General features: G+C 44.8%; 1 protein-coding gene across 4 annotated transcripts in view; it reads left to right on the forward strand.

Moving 5' to 3' along the window:
* The window catches only part of CNTRL (centriolin), a 402,596-nt gene that overhangs the window by 107,860 nt on the left and 274,177 nt on the right, over positions 1-20,559 (forward strand). For all 4 annotated transcript variants that reach the window (XM_029610804.1, XM_029610805.1, XM_029610806.1 and 1 more), the window contains 2 exons: positions 3,502-3,722; positions 5,068-5,244. In XM_029610804.1, the coding sequence (XP_029466664.1) occupies positions 3,502-3,722; positions 5,068-5,244 (398 nt within the window). The remainder of the gene's footprint in view (positions 1-3,501; positions 3,723-5,067; positions 5,245-20,559) is intronic.

Below are 20,559 nucleotides of genomic sequence, written 5' to 3' on the forward strand. Positions count from 1 at the left end.
ACAAAAGTAACTGTACTTCATTGAGGTTATATTTTCAGCCGGCCTGAGAAATCTGAGCTTCATGTGCACAGTGCACACTGCTTTAAAAGGGGCTGCACAGCCTGGTGCTAGCTCATTCATCTTCATGAGACCAAATCCCTGGTGGTCCATGAAGAAGCAGTAACTTCCACTACCACCATGGCACAGTTCATAAATGTGAAGAAAAAGAACATCTTGTCAAGGCCTGCCCTTGTAAGCCTCGCCCGCACCCATACAAAAAAATGGACGAAAGCCCCAGAACGGGTCCTCCTGCAACCACTCTGGTCCTTGTGCCAAAGCTTACCTCATATTTCAGGGATTCTTCCAGGGACAGGAGCAATCCCCACTTACTGTTGTCTCACTGATGCCATCTTGGAATATGGTGCCAGCTGACTCCATGTGCTCCTTTGCCTTACAGTGTAAAGATTTGGACTGGGACTTGCTCCTGTAACCAGTTTGTTGTAAGGATCCCTGGTTTAGAGTGTTGTATAAATGACAAAATAAAGAAATTATTCTGCCTTGTGCTTGTTACAAGGTAGCTCAGTGTCAGTTTAGATACTTTGTTAGCTTTATAATAAACATTTGTAGTTCATGTACATATTCAAACATTTAAGACCTGTGTGTTGGCTGTTCATCTGAATCTGCAGTGTTTAATTTTTCTCAGGTCAGCACCTAGAGGTTTGTTTACTTAAGTATCTCTTTTAGACTTTGCCTTTGGCAGTAAATGTTTGAAAACCAATTTTATGTTTTTATTTACCAACCTAGTCTATTGATTTTCTTTTAACAAATACCATTTTTTAGTTAGGTTTAAGTTCCTTGAACAATGTAACCCTAAAATTGTGTTTAAATTAGCCATAATACAGCCACTTATGCTGGTGAAATTTAGGGTTGTTCAGAATAACAGAAGTTAAGTAGATCAGTAAGACTACTGCTCATGGTCTCTTGCCTTTCCACAGGAAAGGCCACAAAATCCAGCTCTTTTCATGTAATTCCTTTATTGAATTGTCACAGGAGATGGAAGGGCCAGATGCAAGCAGTGGTGGAGGTGACCCACTTATCTTCCCCCCTCTCCTCTGCCATGCTGATCAGGACTTTGTCAGGAGCACTTTGAATCATGAGCATTACTGGGTCCCCCTGTATTCCGAAGTCTGGCACTTCTGCCCTGAGCTGCTCAGGACGAGGATGCAGCTTAAGGTGTTACACCACTGCTGTCTTCTGACAAAGTCCAGATTTGGGGGTCATAGGGTGAGAGAAGGGATTGGAGGGAGTGTTGGGTTGGGTGTGTGTTTGGAATGAGGGAGAGGATCCAAGGAGGTGTGAGTAAGTGAAGGGATTGAAGGGGCTGTGGAATTTGTGTGAGTGAAAAAGGATAGACAGAAGGGAAGGGGTGTGAGTGGAGCCATCCTTCCTCCCCTCTCCTGATCCCAGATTTTCCTCCTCCCTGATCTTCTCTCCATTCCAAAGATCCCCTGCCTTACCTCTATTTTCTATCCCCCTCCTCTCTTCCCAGCATCAATCACTTCAAAAAAAAGAAAAATAACAAAATTATCTGGACACACAAATGTCAGAAAACTTTATTTTCATAAAGTAAAATACAAATTTACATGATTTAATATGCAAATATGCCACAGAATCTTTCCTGTAGAATTGAGCTGCCACAGGAAATTGAGAGCTGTGACTAAGTCAATGTGTTCGGTCCCTGGAGAAGATTTCATAGCAATCAGCCTTTCTGTGGTCCCTTATGGACCAATTTACTGCGTAGCTCTAGCATAGCGTTCCAATGGGATATTTACTTGTTCTGAAAGGGAAAAATATAGCATTGGCAACTGAAAGAAGTAAAGAATATAGAGGGATTGTCTCATCTCATAGTGGTTCCTTTTCTTATGTTTTTTATTTTAATGTTAAGTTATTTCAGGTCCTTAAATATTATGCTATAAGTAATTGTGATTTCAATAAGTTTATGCTTCATAGACATCTTTGTTCTTTGCAAGGAAACACCTGTGCATCATCCCCCCCCCCCCCCCCCCAAGTAAACACCTTGGATTGTGAGTATTTGAGGGAAATCTCTCTGATAGTGGTAGCAGTATTAGTCTATAGTAGCATCTGATGAAGGGACAAGAGTCCCTACTATAGACTAATACTGCTACCAGAGGAAACAAACAGAAGAACTAGGGGTCTCAATATAAAACTTCAGGGAGGATAACTTAGAACCAACGTCAGGAAAATGTTCTTAACAGAGAGGGTGGTACTGCGCCGGAGGCTGTTTGGAACTCATATCTTCAGACGCTCCCACATCGGGCTCGAAGCCTAGTAATGAATGACTAATTTGCTGCTTTCACCACTTGTCTTGATTGGGTATTGAATGCTGTAGATTTACATTGTTCACCTGTATAGAGTTGGGGGGGGGGGATTGGGAGGGCGGGCCGGGATGGGGTAAGGGGGGGGGTTTCGGGGGTGGAAAATGGTTATGGGTGTATTCTGTATGGATCAGGTAGTCTGAGGTTGTTCAGGAACCCACCTTCCTCAGTACTGTTCTTTCTTGATGTGAAAAACCAATAAAAACGTTTGTTCATTAACAGAGAGGGTGGTAGTTGTCTGGAATGCCCTTCTGGAAGAGTTGGTAAAAACAAAAACAGTAAACAAATTCAAAAAGGCATAGGATAAACACTGTGGATCCCTAAAAGCTAGAGTTGGAAATTAAGAAAAGGGTGCATTGGGAGTAACTAGCATGGAACGGCAACTGCTACCCTTAACAGAAGGCATGGGGATTACTACCCTCAATCAATTAGCCTACTTGATTTTGATGCAACTGCAGCATTGCTGTCAGCTTCGGGAGGGGGAGAAAAGGGGAATTGGATTCAGCCAATAACCAATGCTTTGCGCTGACTTTTATGGTCTTAGGGTACTGATACACAGACATCAGGGAAAAAGTGCAGGACTGCTTCTATGGCAAAGTCCAAAAGTAAAGCACTTTCAAGCAGCAGCATTGTATGAATTATCAGGAAGGCTGTTCACTCTGTAAATGTGACTAACAGTAATTTTGTTATGGGTTTGACAGTTGCTTGGTTTTGATTTTTAATATTATTACCTTAACATAAGGCTTGGGGGTAACCTGCACAGAGCAGCAGTTACTACTATAAGAAGCTTTCTGGCAGACTGGATAGAGCATTTGGTCTTTTTTGCCATCATTACTATTACTATGTTACTATGTTTGTCCTCAAAAGCTTCTGCTTCAATAAATCTGTTAGTCTATAAGGTGTCACCAGTCCCTGTCATTCTGATAAACACTTTACACATACATTTGTCTTGCTTCATCCCGGATCCCATAAACATTACAGGTCTGTTTCCAAAGTCTGTCTTTATTGTTAAATCAATTTCTGTATTTCATTTTACTCCTTTTTGATGCAGAACATTATTCTGTTCTTTGTTTTGTTTTCTTAACACTTTTCTTGCGTATCCTAACCCAATGTGTACTTTCTGCAGGTCAAATAGCAGCAAACGAAGCGCTGAAGAAAGATTTGGAAGGTATTATTACTGGCTTACAGGAATACTTGGAGAGTGTTAAAGGCCAGGCCAAACAGGCCCACGATGAATGCAAAGAGTTACAGAATGAGAGAGATTCTTTGCTGCAAAGGGTGGCTGACATGGAGGAGGAGAGAAACCAGCTGGAAATTGTTGCCCAGGATGCAGAAAACATGAGAAAAGTATGATTTGCAGGGCTATTATGTTCATACTATGTTGCTTTTTATTTTTCAGATACTGAAATTATATGAAAGATCAAAGAGCGTGCTAAGGTCATTTATGAAAATTGTGAAACTTATAGAAGCAACATACTTTTTGACTATCAGCAGGAGAGGCAGTGAAAATTTGCAAAATGTATTAAACAATAAATTATTGCTATCAAATATCTAATGGCTGGGAGATCCAAAAAGTAAATACTGTATGGAGGACCAGTCATACTGGTCATGCTTAAAAGGAAAATTTGAGAAGATGGTTTTACAAATGTTATGTGCAAACTATGGAGTGAATTTTCAAAGGGGTTTTGCACATAAAACCAAAAATGTGTGTATATATGCTATTTTTATGTGAATATTTTACTAGGGATAAAAAGGGATGGTCTGAGGGCATTACGGGGAGGGATTCAGAAGTATATGCGGTAGGTATTATTTTGTAAGAGATATATGTGTTAGCGAACTTGTTCAGACGTTTTTTTACACCTTTTGTTTGACTCGCGCAAGTGAAATTGGACTAGTCTGTTTACAGTTTTTGGGTGGTACATCTGGATAAACCGATTGAGGTTCAGGATGAAGTGCTAGAGAGTCTACGAGAACTGGTAGAGATGTAGGCTTCATGCAGTACCATGATTATTTCATATGTAAAATTATATGTTTATATGTTTATAAAATAAAGTATGCATTGTCTTGCATTGGAAATATTTGCACGTATATTCTGAACATAATTACATAATATTTTATAAATTGTGCAGCTTCTAATATTAATCTCCATGAGGTTGATACTCAAAAGCTATTTAGACGGGTAATTGAAAAGTTATAATTTTAAATGGCTACCTGGAAATATTCATTGCCATATGTAGCTAAATTCTAGCTGCATAACAAGTTAGAATTTAGCTACATAAGTTGGGGGCATTTGAGTGGAGCAGAGTTAGCCGCATAAGTTATGAAGCTGTCCTGAACTTAGCTGGTTAGATATAACTGGCTAACTATAAGATAGCCAGGTATATTCAGTGGTGTGATCACGCCACTTGATATACCTTGCTAGTTAGCTGAGTTGCACAGCGGCTGAAAATGGACCCCCATGTGCCTACTTACATGCACAAATGTGGTACTGCAGATAGGTTTGAAAGTTAGATTCCCTGTGAGATACAGATCTAGCAACTTGATTTGCTCAAGGAAGGGGACCAAAACCTTACATCTGGAAACATTTGTTAGTCTTATAAACGTATCATTTATATTCTTAATACTTTGTTGGTTTTCTCATTGCATTGCGGGGTAGTATTTTTTATCATTAATTTTAAATGTATACTTTAAGGAACTGGAAGAACTGGAACAGAATCTTCAAGAACAGCAAGAAATAAATGAATCCCTCCTGCAGGCTCAGGGAGATCTCAGCGCTTATGAAGCTGAACTTGAGGCTCAGCTGCAAGTAAGAGATGCTGAAGCCAAACAACTGAAGGAGGAATTGGAAAGGCGAAAGCGATTGAGCCAGGTGAGAAAAAGGATTAGTAATCCCAGCACAGGAAAATAAACAAGTGCTTCCTTTTGTTTGTTTTTTTTACTGCTAAAATAGTAAACACAGCTTTCTACAAATACATAAAAAAGATATTTTCCTCTGACCCATTTGGATCCATTGGGTTCCTTTATCCTGCACTGTTACAAAATATTTCTACAGATGTTAGAAGAGTACATAGTGCTGTTTTTGAATATAACATGGAATCTTCATATTTATCTATCTTTTTTAATTTTTTAAAAGTTTTACAGAAAGTAAAAAAAAAAAAAATCTTTACTATATTGTGTGGCTGTAATATATACAGTACATGCTTTTTAAGTACTCATGTTGAGATTCCTTTCGAAGAGAACCATCCCAGCTCTGGAATTAGGCAGCTGGCACCACTGTCTTTAACTTTATTGCAGCTTGTGACTCGGTTAAAAATAGAGAAGAATTCTTCTGTATCATAGCAATATTTGTATAGCAATATTTAATCAAATGAGGTAATTAGATCAATTGGCTAGATGTAAATGATTATTTATAAAGAAAACTATTTATAAAAGAAAAAATTGTGTTGGGGACATTGTGAATTTACTCAGGCAGGCCAATACACACAAGAGGGTTATGCACCTCCACTAGTAGATGGAGACGGAGTAAAGCTGACGTCACGGACATATAGCCCTGCTCTGAAATCAGCCCGCCAGTATTCTCTGTCTCCAGCCGATGATGGACATGCATTTCTATACTGGGGATTGCTTGTGATTTAAAAAAATAATAATCGAAAAAGCGGAGAAGATAGAAGATTTTTGGACACTGCTTGAGCTCCTGAGGTGACATCAGTGGGTCCCTCCCTCGGTTGAGCATTTTCAATTCAGAAGCCTGCCTCAGGTGTGAACTTGAGAAGAAAAAAAAAAAGCACTTAAAGCCAGAGGGAGGGCTCAGTGGTGATGACTTGTACCCTCTCTCACTAGCCAGAGACCTGTATGTGCTCTCAGCTAGAGAAGAATGAGCTCAGGTACGCAAAAAAAAAAAAAAAAAGAGAGAAGAAAGTGTAGGAAGGTTTCATTTCCCTCTTCCTTTTCTTAAGAACATAAGAAATTGCCATGCTGGGTTAGACCAAGGGTCCATCAAGCCCAGCATCATCCTTTTTCCAATAAAGGCCAAACCAGGCCACTAGAACCTGGCAATTACCCAAACACCAAAAAGATCCCATTCTACTGATGCAAATAATAGCAATGGCTATTCCCTAAGTAAACTTGATTAATAGCAGTTAATGGACTTCTCCTCCAATAACTTATCCAAACCTTTTTTGAACCCAGCTACACTAATGGCACTAACCACATCCTCTGGCAACAAATTCCAGAGCTTAATTGTGCGTTGAGTCAAAAAGAATTTTCTCCGATTAGTCTTAAAAGTGCTACTTGCTAACTTCATGGAATGCCACCTAGTCCTTCTGTTATCTGAAAGTGTAAATAATCGATTCATATCTACTCATTCAAGACCTCTCATGATCTTAAAGACCTCTATCATATCCCCCCTCAGCCGTCTCTTCTCCAAGCTGAACAGCCCTAACCTCTTCAGCCTTTCCTCATAGGGGAGCTGTTCATCCCCTTTATCATTTTGGTTGCCCTTCTCTGTACCTCCTCCATCATAACTATATCATTCTTGAGATGCGGCGACCAGAATTGTACACAGTATTCAAGGTGCGGTCTCACCATGGAGCGATACAGAGGTATTATGACATTTTCCGTTTTATTAACCATTCCCTTCCTAATAATTCCTAACATTCTGTTTGCTTTTTTGACTGCTGCAACACACTGAGCCGATGATTTTAAAGTATTGTCCACTATGATGCCTAGATCTTTTTCCTGGGTGGTAGTTCCTAATATGGAACCTAACATCGTGTAACTACAGCAAGGGTTATTTTTCCCTATATGCAACACCTTGCACTTCTCCACATTAAATTTCATCTGCCATTTGGATGCCCAATCTTCCAGTCTTTCAAGGTCCTCCTGTAATGTATCGCAATCTGCATCCCTCGGTGCTGGGTGCTCTGCATCCTTCCCCCTCCCCCCCCCCCCCCTTCTCTGCAGAGTTTAGTGTAGAGCAGAGGCGGCATGGATTTGGCGAGTTGAGCAGCCCTTGGCTAAGTCCCGCTCAAAAGGCTCTGTTTCTTCAGTCGCTTTGTAGGCCACGATAGTGTGTTTTCCCGCATGCCGGCCGTTGAGCGTGGCAGTGCATGGACGTAAACGCGCACATGTGCATGTACTTGGGTGTGTAATGACACGGCCTTTGTTCCCGAACATACCCAGATCAGTCCAGCAAGTGGGTTTATGCATCCTTACCAGCAGATGGAGGCAGAGAACAAAACTTTGAGGCACTGCAATATAACAGAGAGTGCCTCCTGCAGTCCCTCAATATTTCTCTGTCTCTAGCAGATGGTAGAGGTGCAAACCTGCAGTCCTGACTGGTTCGGTGTTTGGAGACTAGACATTGCTCCCTGAGATGTCAGGTTTCGTTTTTTGGACTATCCCTTGGGTTGAGCCGGGAAAACGGGGGGGTGGGATACCCCTGGCAGTGCTAGCCCGTGAATTCCGAGGCCCCTGATAGCCAGGGGACTGGCTCCTCTTCATGCTCTGAAGGTCCCCTCCTATCCGCTGCTGACTCGCTCAGGGAAGTATCCCCTTAGGGGCTTTTTAATTCTTATCTTTTAATTGTTTTGTTAATTAAGTTTTTCTAAAAAAAAAAAAAAGGGGGGGGAAGTGTGTGTGTTCTTCTCTTGAGCAGAGAAGCTCAGCTGGACAGTCTGCCTGCGTGGCAGTGCCAGGAGTGGTCGGACACCAGAGGACCAGGGCCGTGTCAGGAGTGGGAGCAGTGGGGGAGCAGGTATTTTGTTTTCCCTGGTGGGGACAAGTGAGCCTTCCTGCACGCTGAGGCAAGTCTTGCTGGCAGCGGGGCTATTTTTGGCAGGTGTGTGTGTTTTCCCGCCACTGCAGCTCGTCTGGCCGAATCAGAGATCATATTGGTTAGCCTTTCTTGCTGCAATTCTCTCTCCGGGGCTGAAAAGGGTGTAGATGGCTGACAACCATCAAGGAGGATCCAGGAATCACATGGTACCTCAGGAAGCTCAGCTATTATTTGCGTGGGCGGAGCAGCATCAAGAAGGGATTGCAGCCTCCCACGTGGCAGGAGTAGACAATGTGCAAACGGACTTCCTCAGCTGACAGCAACTGGATCCAGGGGAGTGGGAACTGTACCTGGAAGCCTGGAGTCATATTTATGCCAGATGGGGGGGGGTTCCTCATCTGGATCTCATGGTCACGTGGGCCAATGCAAAAACGGCAAGGTTCTTCAGTTGCAGGCAAGAGGTCGGTTCGGTAGGGCTAGACGCATTGGTGTGCCCGTGGCCGAAGGGGATCCTTCTCTGTGTTCCCTCCGTGGCCGCTCATAGGGCGTGTGCTCAGGCGCATAGAAGTTCATCCTGGGTCAGTGGTTTTGGTGGCTCCCAAGTGGTTGCATCGTCTGTGGTTTGCAGATCTGGTGAATCTGGCGGTGGACGAGCCTCTCCGATTGGTTCATTTACAAGGGTTACTGAGACAAGGCCCTATATTTTCGGATCGGGAGGATCGCTTTTGTCTCGCGGCCTGGCTTTTGAGAGGCGGCGATTGCGACTGAAGGGATATTCAGAGCCAGTAACTTCTACCCTTCTTCAGGATAGGTGTCCTGCTGCCTCCGTAGCTTATGTCAGAGTTTGGAAGATTTTTGGTTGGTGTTGTCAGCAGCATATAGATCCTCTGCTTGTTTCTGTTCTGCACATTTTGTACTTTCTGCAGCAGGGCTTGTCCAAGGGTTTGGCTTTTAGCTCGCTGCGAGTCCAGGTTTCGGCCCTTGGTTGTCTTGCGGTAAACGTTTAGCCTCCCATCCCGATGTTGTCCGTTTTCTGAAGGGTGTAAAACATTTGAGACCTCCGGTCTGGAAGGTGAGTGGAATCTCAATGTAGTGTTGCGGATTCTCTGTGAGGTCACCTTTGAACTTTTAGGTTGGGCCTTGCTAAAGGATCTAATTTGAAGACTGTTTTTCTGGTGGCGATTTGCTTGGCCAGGCAGATCTCTGAGCTTCAAGCTCTTTCCTGTAGGGAATTTTCCTGCAGATTTCTAATGAGACAGTTTCATTGCATACGGTGCTTTCTTTCTTACCAAAGGTGGCTTCTGCCTTTCACATAAATCAGACTGTGGAATTGCTGGGATTCCCAGAGTGGTCTCAGGATTCCATGATGAGTAGAGATCTTCATCTTCTTGATGTTCGATGCGCTTTGTTGCGTTATTTGAAGGTCACCAACTCTTTCAGATGATCGGATCGTCATTTTGTGTTTGGTGGGACAAGGAAAGGGGGAAAAGCATCGAAAGCTATTTTAGCCCACTGGTTGAAAGAAGCTATTTGTTCTGCCTATATTTGCAAGAGTCGCACAATTCCAGTTAGCCTTAAAGTGCATTCCACTTGTGCACAAGCAGCCTCTTGGGCAGAGTGTCAGTTGGTGTCTCCCCAGAAGATATATGGGGCTGCGGTGTGGTCCTTACTTAATACTTTTACCAAGTATTACTGATTGGAAGTTCGAGTGCTGGAAACTGCGACTTTCGGTGAAGCTGTTTTTAAGGACGGGTCTTTTGGGTTCCCGCCCAGTCTAGGGGTACTTTGGTACTTCCCACTTGTCTGGACTGATCTGGGTATGTTCAGGAAAATTGGTTCTTACCTGCTAATTTCCATTCCTGTAATACCACAGATCAGTCCAGAGATCCGCCCTGCTGTTGCTGCCGAAAGACTGACTGTCCTAGTGTTTCTCTGATGTATTCTGAAGAATTCTTTCCCAATTGAAATTGTTAATTCGGTTGAGTTGAGCAGTTGATAAGAGTTTGTTAGTCTTCACTTCTGGGGAATCCAACCCTGGGGTCTAGTTCGCCTTGTTATAGGGGAATGTTTTGTTTTTGGATCTTGGCTTGGGTACCGGTCAATACTGAAGGATTGCAGGTGGCACTCTTGGTTATGTTGCAGTGCCTCAAAGTTTTGTTCTCTGCCTCCATTTGCTGGTAGGGATGCATTAACCCACTTGTCTGGACTATTCTGTGGTATTACAGGAATGGAAATTAGCAAGTAAGAACCAATTTTCCTTTTGGCGTGTTCTTGAGCGCAGGGGGTGTTTGTGTGCGTATGTCCGCAGCTTGGTTTAGGGCGTATCATTATGCTCACAGGAGCTTGTGCGCATACTGTTTGAATCTTCATGAGTGCACACTAGAGGGGCGCATCCTATCTGAGCATGTGCTTTCTGAGTGCATACTACTTGGGCATGTACTATCTGGGTGTATATTACGGCGGCCCTCTGGTGGGCATGTATTGCGCATTTACTCCCAGACATGGTTGGTGTGTGCAGGCGGCTGTCTAGCACACGGAGCCAGACAACGATGGTGTCAGCGATTTATAGAGCTCTCAGAGTCTATCTTTCTAGGTGGCTTGCCATATAAGGGCAATACAGCCATTGCTTTCTCTAAGCCTGTGTCAGCGCTGTTTGAACAAGGTGATTTATCTGCAATGGATGTGGCCAACACTGGGCCATCCCCTCAGATTGAGGGGAGTGGGGTGGAAGGTGATACAATTAATTTATCCTCTCCTACTTTATTTCCCATGTTAGACATCTATGAGAGATGTGGGTCAGTTGGACAGTGTTAGGTTTGGGTCTGTGGGCCCTGGTATGGATCCATCCTCCTTTTCCTGGCTAGAATTTTTTTCCCCAAGGTCTTCAGACCTTTTTGCAGGGTTGTCCAGCGGAGCCATGGATCCCTTCTAATTTGGATTTGCGTTCTTGGGTCTTCCACTTTTCAGCCAATGCGTGCAAGTGCTGCAGTGAGGCAGTCCCTGGTGATGTTCAGGAGGATGTGAATAAGGATGTATTGGATGACTTCGGGGATTTGGGTTTCTCAGAGGGGAAAATTCCTCCAGATTTGAAGCCACATAGGATCCTGTTCTGATTCTGTCACATTGATGTGTTGCTGCATCTCAAAAAAGATATAGTTGCAATGGAGAAGGTACAGAGAAGGGCTACCAAAATGATAAAGGGAATGGAACAGCTCCTCTGAGGAAAGACTAAAGAGGTTAGGGCTTTTCAGCTTGGAGAAGAGACAGCTGAGGGGGGATATGATAGAGGTGTTTAAAATCATGAGGTCTAGAACGGATTAATGTGAATCAGTTATTTACTCTTTCGGATAATAGAAAGACTAGGGGGCACTCCACGAAGTTAGCATGTGGCACATTTCACTCAATGCACAATTAAACTCTGGAATTTGTTGCCAGAGGATGTGGTTAGTGCAGTTAGTGTAGCTGTTTAAAAAAGGATTGGATAAGTTCTTGGAGGAGAAGTCCATTACCTGCTATTAATTAAGTTGACTTAGAAAATAGTCACTGCTATTACTAGCAACAGTAGCATGGAAAAGACATAGTTTTTGGGTACTTGCCAGGTTCTTATGGCCTGGATTGGCCACTGTTGGAAACAGGATGCTGGACTTGATGGACCCTTGGTCTGACCCAGTATGGGATGTTCTTATGTTCTTATGCCAAGTCTGTTGTCTCAGACTCTGAAGACACTTGGTGTGGCTGGGGTGACTCTTTGGGTATGCCAAAGAAGGACCCCATATTAGTCATTCTATAAAGGTGTCATTTTTCTTTCTCCTCTTGGATGTGATTCAAGAGTTGATTTACCTTGAATGGAGCGCCCCTGAAGTTAACGTCAAAGAGAGGTGTGCTTTAGCGGGTCTGTACCCCTTGGATCGAAGACTAGGGAACATTTGTGATTCCAGAATGTGGCTACTTTGGTAGGTGCTGTTACCAAGCAAACCACCATCCCAGTTTAAGGAGGGGGTAGTTCTAAACGATGCTTAGGATAGGTGGATTGAGGCTATCATTATGCAGGCCTTTGAGGACATGGTGACAAATTTGCAAATTGCGTTAGAGAGGTGGCTTCTGTGATAGCAACTAGATGCCAGATGTGGCTGTGAAATTGGTTTACAGACATGGTTTGTAAGTCCAGTCGCACAAAGTTACCCTTTCAAGGTTCTCTTTTATTCGAGTCCTTATGGAGGAGCCTCTACACAAAGGTCTTGTCCCTTTGGAAGATCTCTCAGTCCTTTCGGTCTAAAAGCTTCGTAAGGATGCAGTCTGTGGAACCGGAACTCCTCTATCTTTACAGTGAAGGTGCGGGGACTCGCCTACAGAGGTGGGTCCAGTTTATGACGGACCAGTGGGCCCTAGAGGTGATAAGGTCGGTTATGCTCTGGAATTCCTCCAGATTCTTCTGGATACCTTTATGGTTTCTCCGTGCAACTCTCTGCAGAAAAGAGTGGCGGTGGGGACTATCTTCAGGAGGTTGTTGGTCTTGTAGGCCGCTATTCCCTTATTCTGACATTCCCAAGAAGGAGGAGGGGTTCTTCGACCCATCCTGGATTTTAAGGAAGTTAATTGTCTTTGGTGTTTGACTAATTTCTGGTTGGAAATCCTGTGTTCCATAATAATGGCAGTACAAAAAAGGGAGTTTCTCGCATCTTAGATCTGACGGAGGCATATTAACATTCTCCAGGAACATCCGTGTTTCCTGAGCCTTGCCATTCTGGGCTGTCATTGTCCTGTTTTGGCTCTGCCCTTCGGGCTAGTGATTGCTCCTGGCCTTTTCTCCAAGGTCATGCTGGTAGTAGCAATATCGCTGTGCAAGCAAGGTATCCTGGTACATTTGTATCTGGACGACTTACAGCATCTCAGATGCTGGAGTATTTTGGCAAGTGATTTGACACGGAGCTGGGCAGAGTATTTTTGCTGGGAGAGTCGCATTCAGAAATTAATTGCTGAAGTTCAGGCCCTGAGAAGGACTATTCTGATGGTGCGGTCTTATCTTCAAGTCCTGTGGTCAGTGGCAGCCACTTTGGACATTGCCCCCTGTACAAGGGCACTCCTGCAGCCCCTTCAGTGCATGTTGCTCTCCATGTGGCATCCACATTCACAGGAGTGCACAGTGTGGTTTGCATGGCCCTGGCAGTGAGCATTCAGTTGCATTGGTAGCTACAGGTGGATCATCTCAGCAAGGGGATTTCTCTGGAGACCCTGGGCTGGTTGGTTCCCATGACAGATGTGAGCCTTCTGAGTTGGGAGGCGCTCACTGTCAGGAGTTGGAAGCACATACAGTTCCATTGGTATTTTGGTGGTTCGCCAAGCAGCTGGAAGCTTATGTGGTCGCAGTACTGTCGGACAATGCACGATAGTGCTCTGCAGTAATCATCAAGGTGGAACCAGAAACCTTGCAACTTATGGTAACTTTCTGGGATAATCAGTTTCTGGTTTTGCAACACAGAGGTACCACAGTTCTTCAGTTGTAGATGAGATCCGAGAGTGCAGAATATCGATGCTCTCATTCAGTCTTCCCGCCATGACTGCTAATAGGTGGAATCATTCAGAAAACTGCTAGCCAAATCAAAACTATATTTCTGGTGGCTCCGGATTGACTTCGGAGGCCGTGATAGACCATTCTGCAGAGGCTGCTGGAGGGCAGTCCTCTCAGACTGCCACTCAGGACGGATCAGTTGCTTCAGGGACATGTTCCACACAACGATCTGAGTTGATTTTGTCTAATGGCTTGGCTTGGTTGTATCCTTCTGCAGTGATTTCCTCTTTGCTCTGGGCCAGAAAGTTTTTTGTTTTTTGTTTTTTGTTTCAGTTGGAGAGTTGAGAGGCCTGGTGTGAGGAGAGAGGTTCTCAGCCTCTCAAGGGGGAATTCCTTTAATTCTAGAATTTCTGCTGGGAGGTTTGCTTAAAGGTTTGGCCCTTACCACCCTGAAGGTTCAATTAGCAACTCTCGCTTGTTATAGAGGGTGAGTCAGTGTTGGGCCATTGTTTCTCATCCAGATGTGTCCCAGTTCTTGAGAGGGGTTAAACATCTTTGGCCACCCTTGTGGCTAATGATGCCTTGGTGGGACCTTAATCTGGTCTTGATTTTTTTTTTTAATATATAGTTCCCATCTTTCATCCACTGCATGGTCTTTCTATGTGGCTACTTATCTTGAAGACAGATTTTTCTTGTGGCAATCTGTTCAAGGAATCGGATTTCCGAGCTGCATGTGGGTGCCTTCCTTTATTTATTTATTTTTGCCGATAGTGGTTTCAAAAGTTTCAATTGGATCACTCCTTTTCTCTGCCCTTGCTGGACAGGGATTCTGCTGTGCGTGAGTATCATCTTTTGCAGGCTTTGGATACCAAGCAGCATCTGATGAGGTACTTGACAATTTCTAAATTTTCAGGAAGCAGGATTGGCTGTTTGTGCTCCATGGTGCAGGTAAACAAGGGGAACTGGCAACGCAGGCAACTATAGCCCATTGGAAAAAGGATGTCGTCATGGTTACCTGTATGAATGCTGAGATTCCTTTCTCTTATCGAGTTAGTGCATTCCACTAGAGCTCCGGCGGTATTGTGGACGGAGCCTTGGTTATGGTCTCCGACTGAGTTTTCTTGAGCAGTGATATGATCTTCCTTGCATACCTTCCCAAGCATTACCTCTTGGACATTCGGGCTCCGAAGGGCCCATCCTTCATGCATGTAGTGTTAACTGAACCGCGAGCAGCCTCCAGTCCTGTTAGGGAGTAGCTTTGGTACATCCCACTTGTGTGGATTGGCCTACCTGAGTGCAGAGGAATGAGAAATTTCTACTTGCATGATGATTTCCTTTCGTCTAAAGAAGACAGGCCAATCCACAACCTGCTCTCGGCTGCCTACCTGCTTTTAGCTCATCCCTACTTTGCAGACAATTCAAACTATTATTCTGTTCATTTATTGAAGGACTGATGAGGTACATAACCAGCCCCTGAGATTAGTGCATGTTAATTCTTTTGGCTGAGCTTTGTGTTCCCAATTGGGTGGAAGCATGAGTGCTTGACTGTTAATCATGTTCACGTATAGTCAGTTTGTCCACTGTTTGACTTTTCCAGAGAATACTGGCGGGCTGATATTGGGGCAGGACTATATGTCCGTGACAGGGTTACTCCATCTACTGGTAGAGGTGTATAACCCACTTGTATGGATTGACCTGCCTTCCTTAGAGGAAAGGAAATTATCAGTAAGTAGTAACTTCTCCATAATTGGGAATAATTAACTAAACCAACCACCAGATGCCACTCTTGTTAACAAAAGTCAAGTTGAACAGCATGTCACATGTAACACTCATTCTATGTTTTTCCTTCTCCTCCTTGGCCACAAAGGTCCCTTTGTATCTATCCCATACATGCTTAAAATCTGACTCCTCTAGCCTCCACTGGAAGTCTGTTCTGGGTGTCTACCATACTCAGCTTTTTCTCACATTCCCTTTAAGCATCCTATCCTTCAGCTGCAGATGATGTCCCCCTTGTCTTTGAGGTTTTTAGTCTATGGAAAATGCTTCCTCCTTGTACTTTATTGAAGCCTCCTAGATATTTGAATGTTTGTATCAGCCCTTCCTTTTTCCTTCTTTCTTTTAGAGTACATTTTTAGCTCCTTCTGTCTTTCTATATTCTTTGCATGAAGTCAGTTTTCTTTCCCTCTGTATATAAATATTCCCTTACTCCCACACTGCACCTTGCACAGGTTAAATGGCAGTAACTAAAATACTGAAGGAAGAATTGGAGAGTGTATTCTTATGGCACAGTAATAACTTTGATTCGGAGCCCATATTGATTTCAGTATGTTTCACACTCTTGTGAAGTTTCAGAATACTTTCTTCTTCATTCAGACTAGTCCAGATGCATAGGTTTATGCCTCCCAACCAGCAGGTTTACTGATATCACATTTTATAGCAGAGCTTCTCAAACTGAGGGTCAGGACCCCAATAGGGTTACAAAACCTCCAGCTGGGGTCACAAGTGCCTCGGGGCAATTTTCCACAAACACTGCAAGCAGCAATAGTAGTGGAAATCAGCATGGGGCCTGTGAGCCAGCATGCAATGAAAGGGAATGGGCAGCTGCAGAACCTATGAGCTTGTACTGGCTCATAGAATCTATATTGACTTTCATTACTAATTCTACTGCCATTTGTAGATCACCATCAGCCTCTGGACCAGAAAGGGTGGGCTGAGTGTGCACAGGCCAGTGAAGATTACCACTGCTTCTCTCCTCACCCACCACTGAACCTAACCAAGAGAAAAATATTGCCACTGTCATCAGCCTGCTCTCTCTTCCCATCAGTTGTCATCTACCTTTGGCCTAGGACCCCAAAAATAATGTTGCTGCTGACCTTAGCCAAGGGGATGTTTAGAGGGGGAGCTGTTTGAAGGGAGGGATCAGATGCAAGAAGGGTTTGAGGGTTGGATTGATGGGAGAGGGATTAACTGTGGAAGGTGAGAGGGAGGAATGACAGAAGATCCTGGGGGATACAAGAGAGGATCTGGAAGTGAGAGGATATCAATTGAGGGGGATGTAAATGAAGGAGGAGGAATGGAGTGAGAAGGACAGGATGACACAGGATCAATTGGGGGGTTATACAAATGGCTTGGAGGAGAGAGCGGTTCAGCTGGGAGGATATGAATAGGGCCGGAGGGGTTGAGAGATAGAGGAGAGGCTGGGAAGTTGAGGAATTGGGGGATGTAAAAAGGGATCAGCTGGAGGGGGTGGAAGGTTGAGAGAGAGAGAGAGAGAGGATTGACTGGAGATGGTAGTGAATCAGTTGGAATACGGAGACGGTGAAAGTGGAGAGAGTGATACAGGTGAACCACACCCCCGCTAATTTAGTTTGGTTGTATCCTGGGGTCATGTGAATTTTCAACTGCTAAAATGATGTCATATTGACTAAAAGTTTGGGAAGACTGCTTTATAGGCTCCTGTACTGACTTCAGCCTGCCAGTATTCTCTGTCTCCAGCAGATGGCAGGCATGCATCCTGTGCTGTGAACTGAGGCCTGGTTAAACCGGGTAAATCCTGAGGTGAAAGCTTGTACTCCCTCCCTCTGTTGCGCATAGCCAGTCGACCATGGACTTCCAGATTTTGGAACAGGGTTCTTCAGGACTTTGATTGCTGGAATTACCCCTCTTCCCACTCCTTTTGCATTTTTTTCTTTCTCTTTAACAGACTCTTCTTGAAAAAAAAAATTGTTCCCTATATTTTCCTCCCTTCTCCTGAGTCCTGTAGCTGTGCCTGGTTTCTGCTTGTTAAAGCTGTTTAAAAAAAACAGAAAAGAAAAAGAAAGTGGAAAGCAGAATGATTTGCTGTCATAGGATGAATTATAGTTATTGGATGTTTATTTTTCCTGGCGATGTGTTCAGAGACTGTAGGTTGAGGAAGCAGAGGTAGGGGAGGAAGTCTTGATGTCTCTTCAGGAGTACAGGAATAACTCAGTTTATCCCAGGACAAGCAGGATGCTAGTCCTCACATATGGGTGACGTCAGTAACGGAGCCCTAGTGCGGGAAAACTTCTGTCAAAGTTTCTAGAAACTTTTGACTGGCCCTGTGAGGCCACTGAGCATGCCCAGCATGCTATGATATTCTCTGCCACTGGTGTCTCACTTCAGTCTCGTATGTAGCAATAAGCTTTAGCAAAAATAAAATAAGAAAAGTATATGACCCAACTCCGCGGAGTGGCGGGTGGGTTTCGTGAGGACTACATCCAGGGCGTTCCCTACCGATATTGGTGCCAGGCACCGAGCCTCGCGGACCCCTGTGGTCACTCCGGTGATGCCCAGCCTGCTTCCTATTCCAGGGCTGGTTTTCTCCGCACCCTTGTTCCGAAAGGAGTTGGACCACGTGGTCCAACAGACAGTGCTTAATGCCCTTCGTGGCCTCCAGCCACCACCGACGCTGGTCCCCATATGGCATCTGAACCTGTGCCCTCCATGTTGGCACCTCCTGGAAAGGCTGGACGTACTACTCGGTGCCTTGCCAATGCAGCCTGTGCCCTGCCAGCCACCAGTGCCTCCTCCCATCTCAATCCCGATTCCGGGCTCCTCTGAGGAGGAAGATGCGGCTCCTCACCCATCTCCACGGGCGGAACCGCTGATGCCTGATCCCATCCCCAGGCCATCGGGCCTCCTGGTGCCCTGATGTCCTTCTCAGGTCCCGGTGCCTGCATCCCGTACTCTGGATTTTAGCCTCCCTCCTCGACCTGGGCACTTTGCCGGTGAGGAGGGGGCCCTCTATGACCCATGGGGAGACGCTTCCTCTGAGCATTCCTCAGAGGCCTCCGAGGACCTTCCTCCCCAGAATTGAGATGGCGCTCTCCTCCGGAGGATCTGTCCTTCGCAAGTTTTGTCAGGGAGATGGCAGAAACCATTCCCTTCCAACTTTCATCGGAAGAGGATTCCCGCCACAAGATGTTGGAGGTCCTACAGTTTGTGGATGCTCCTAAGGAGGTGATGGCTGACCTGGTGCATGAGGTTCTTCTGGATCTCCTTCACAGTCTCTGGGAACATCCAAGTACTGTGCCTCCAGTCAATAGGAAGATGGATGCCACCTACCTAGTACAACAGGCCCTAGGTTTTCAGAAGAGCCAGTTGCCACACAAGTCGGTGGTTGTTGAATCAGCCCAGAAAAAGGCCAAGAGGACCCGCCCTCACTCTTCCTCTGCCCCTCCAGAAAAAGACCAGAGAACCTTAGACACCCTAGGTCATAGGGTTTTCCAGGGTTCCATGCTTATCGCTCGCATAGTGGCGGCATGCCAGTTATATAAGAACCAGTATAACAGGAACCTCTGGAAACAAGTCCAGGAGTTCACGGAGACCCTGCCATAGCTCTCACGTTTTATCTAGACCATACCACAGTGCACCCAATTCTTTTTGTCTCCTTTGACAAAAATAGACTCTGAGTTGCGATGGGCAAGCAGAACCTGTCTAACTGGTTGGCAGACTGTATTGCTTTCTACTACCAGCAAGCAGGCCTTCCACTCGAGAGATGAGTGAAAGCGCACTCAGAGCCATGGCGACATCAGTAGCCCTCTTCTGGGCAGTCCCTATTACCGACACCCCTGTTGTGCTTGTTGTACCTTATTTGGGTGTCTGTTGGCCCAGAGTGTTCCGGGAGCAGCCTGCAGCTTGCTATTCACCCATCTGTGAGGACTACCATCCTCGTTGTCCTGGAGAAAACAGAGTTGCTTACCTGTAACAGGTGTTCTCCCAGGACAGCAGGATGTTAATTCTCACAACCCCCCCCCCCCCCCCCCCGCCACCACTTCGTGGAGTTGGGTTTGCCTACGGTTTGTTTTATTTTTTGCTCGTACTTTTCTGCTATAAAACAAGACTGAAGGGGGTGGCATGCTCAGTGTGCCATTCAAAGTTCTAGAAACTTTGACAAAAGTGTTTCATGACAGGGCTCCATCTGATGATGTCACCCATCTGTGAAGACTAACAGCCTGCTGTCCTGGGAGAACACCTGTTACAGGTAGACAACTCTTCTTTCCAGTACCATCCTCTCAGGGAATCAAGGTCAATACTTAGTTTACTTTGGGGTACTTAGAAGGAGGATATCTTTCTCCCTATTCTGGACCTGAAGCAGGACGAAAAGGCTCTGAAAGTGTTCCACTTCAGATGGAGACTCTGAAGTTGGTGGGCCACAAGGAAAATGTTTAATTTCATTAGTTCTGATGGAGGCATATCTACGTTTCCTGACAAAAGAAGGACTTCAGAATTATCTTTGCTTTGTTATGATTGTGGGCACTTTCTGTGTCAGTCTGTCTCTTTTGTGCTGGCCATCGAAAGTGATGGTTGTGGTGGCGGCCCTGTGTAGAGAAGGTATTTTGGTGCATTCACGTCTGGGTGATTGGTTGAACTGAGTGAAGTCACCTTAGGAAAACAAAGCAGAGATGGCTGGAGTAATGCAGTTATTGTAGGACTTTGGACTAGGCTTTCAATGTCAACAAGAGCAATTTATTACCCTTTCAACCCTTAGAGTACCTGGGGATTCAGTTACATAGAAATGATGGTACAAAAAGACAAAACGGCCCATCTAGTCTACCCAGCAAGCTCCCATACTTATCAATTTCCCCATACTTATCAGTTTCACAGATCGCCAAGGTCAGGGCCCTTGTTGGTTACTATTTGAGTCAATTTCCCACCACCCCCTGCTATTGATGCAGAGAGTAATTTTGGAGTTGCATCAAAAGTGAAGAATCAGGCTTATTGGTTAAGGGTAGTAACTGCTGCATCAAGCAAGTTACCCACATGCTTGTTTATCCAGACTGTACAGTTCAATGCCATGTTGGATGTTGTATGAATCTAATTCCTCTTTTCCACATCAAGCAAGTTACCCCCCATGCTTATTTGTTTTCTCAGACTGT

Source organism: Rhinatrema bivittatum, chromosome 8, assembly GCF_901001135.1.
Source record: "Rhinatrema bivittatum chromosome 8, aRhiBiv1.1, whole genome shotgun sequence".
In the NCBI taxonomy this organism is placed as follows: domain Eukaryota; kingdom Metazoa; phylum Chordata; class Amphibia; order Gymnophiona; family Rhinatrematidae; genus Rhinatrema; species Rhinatrema bivittatum.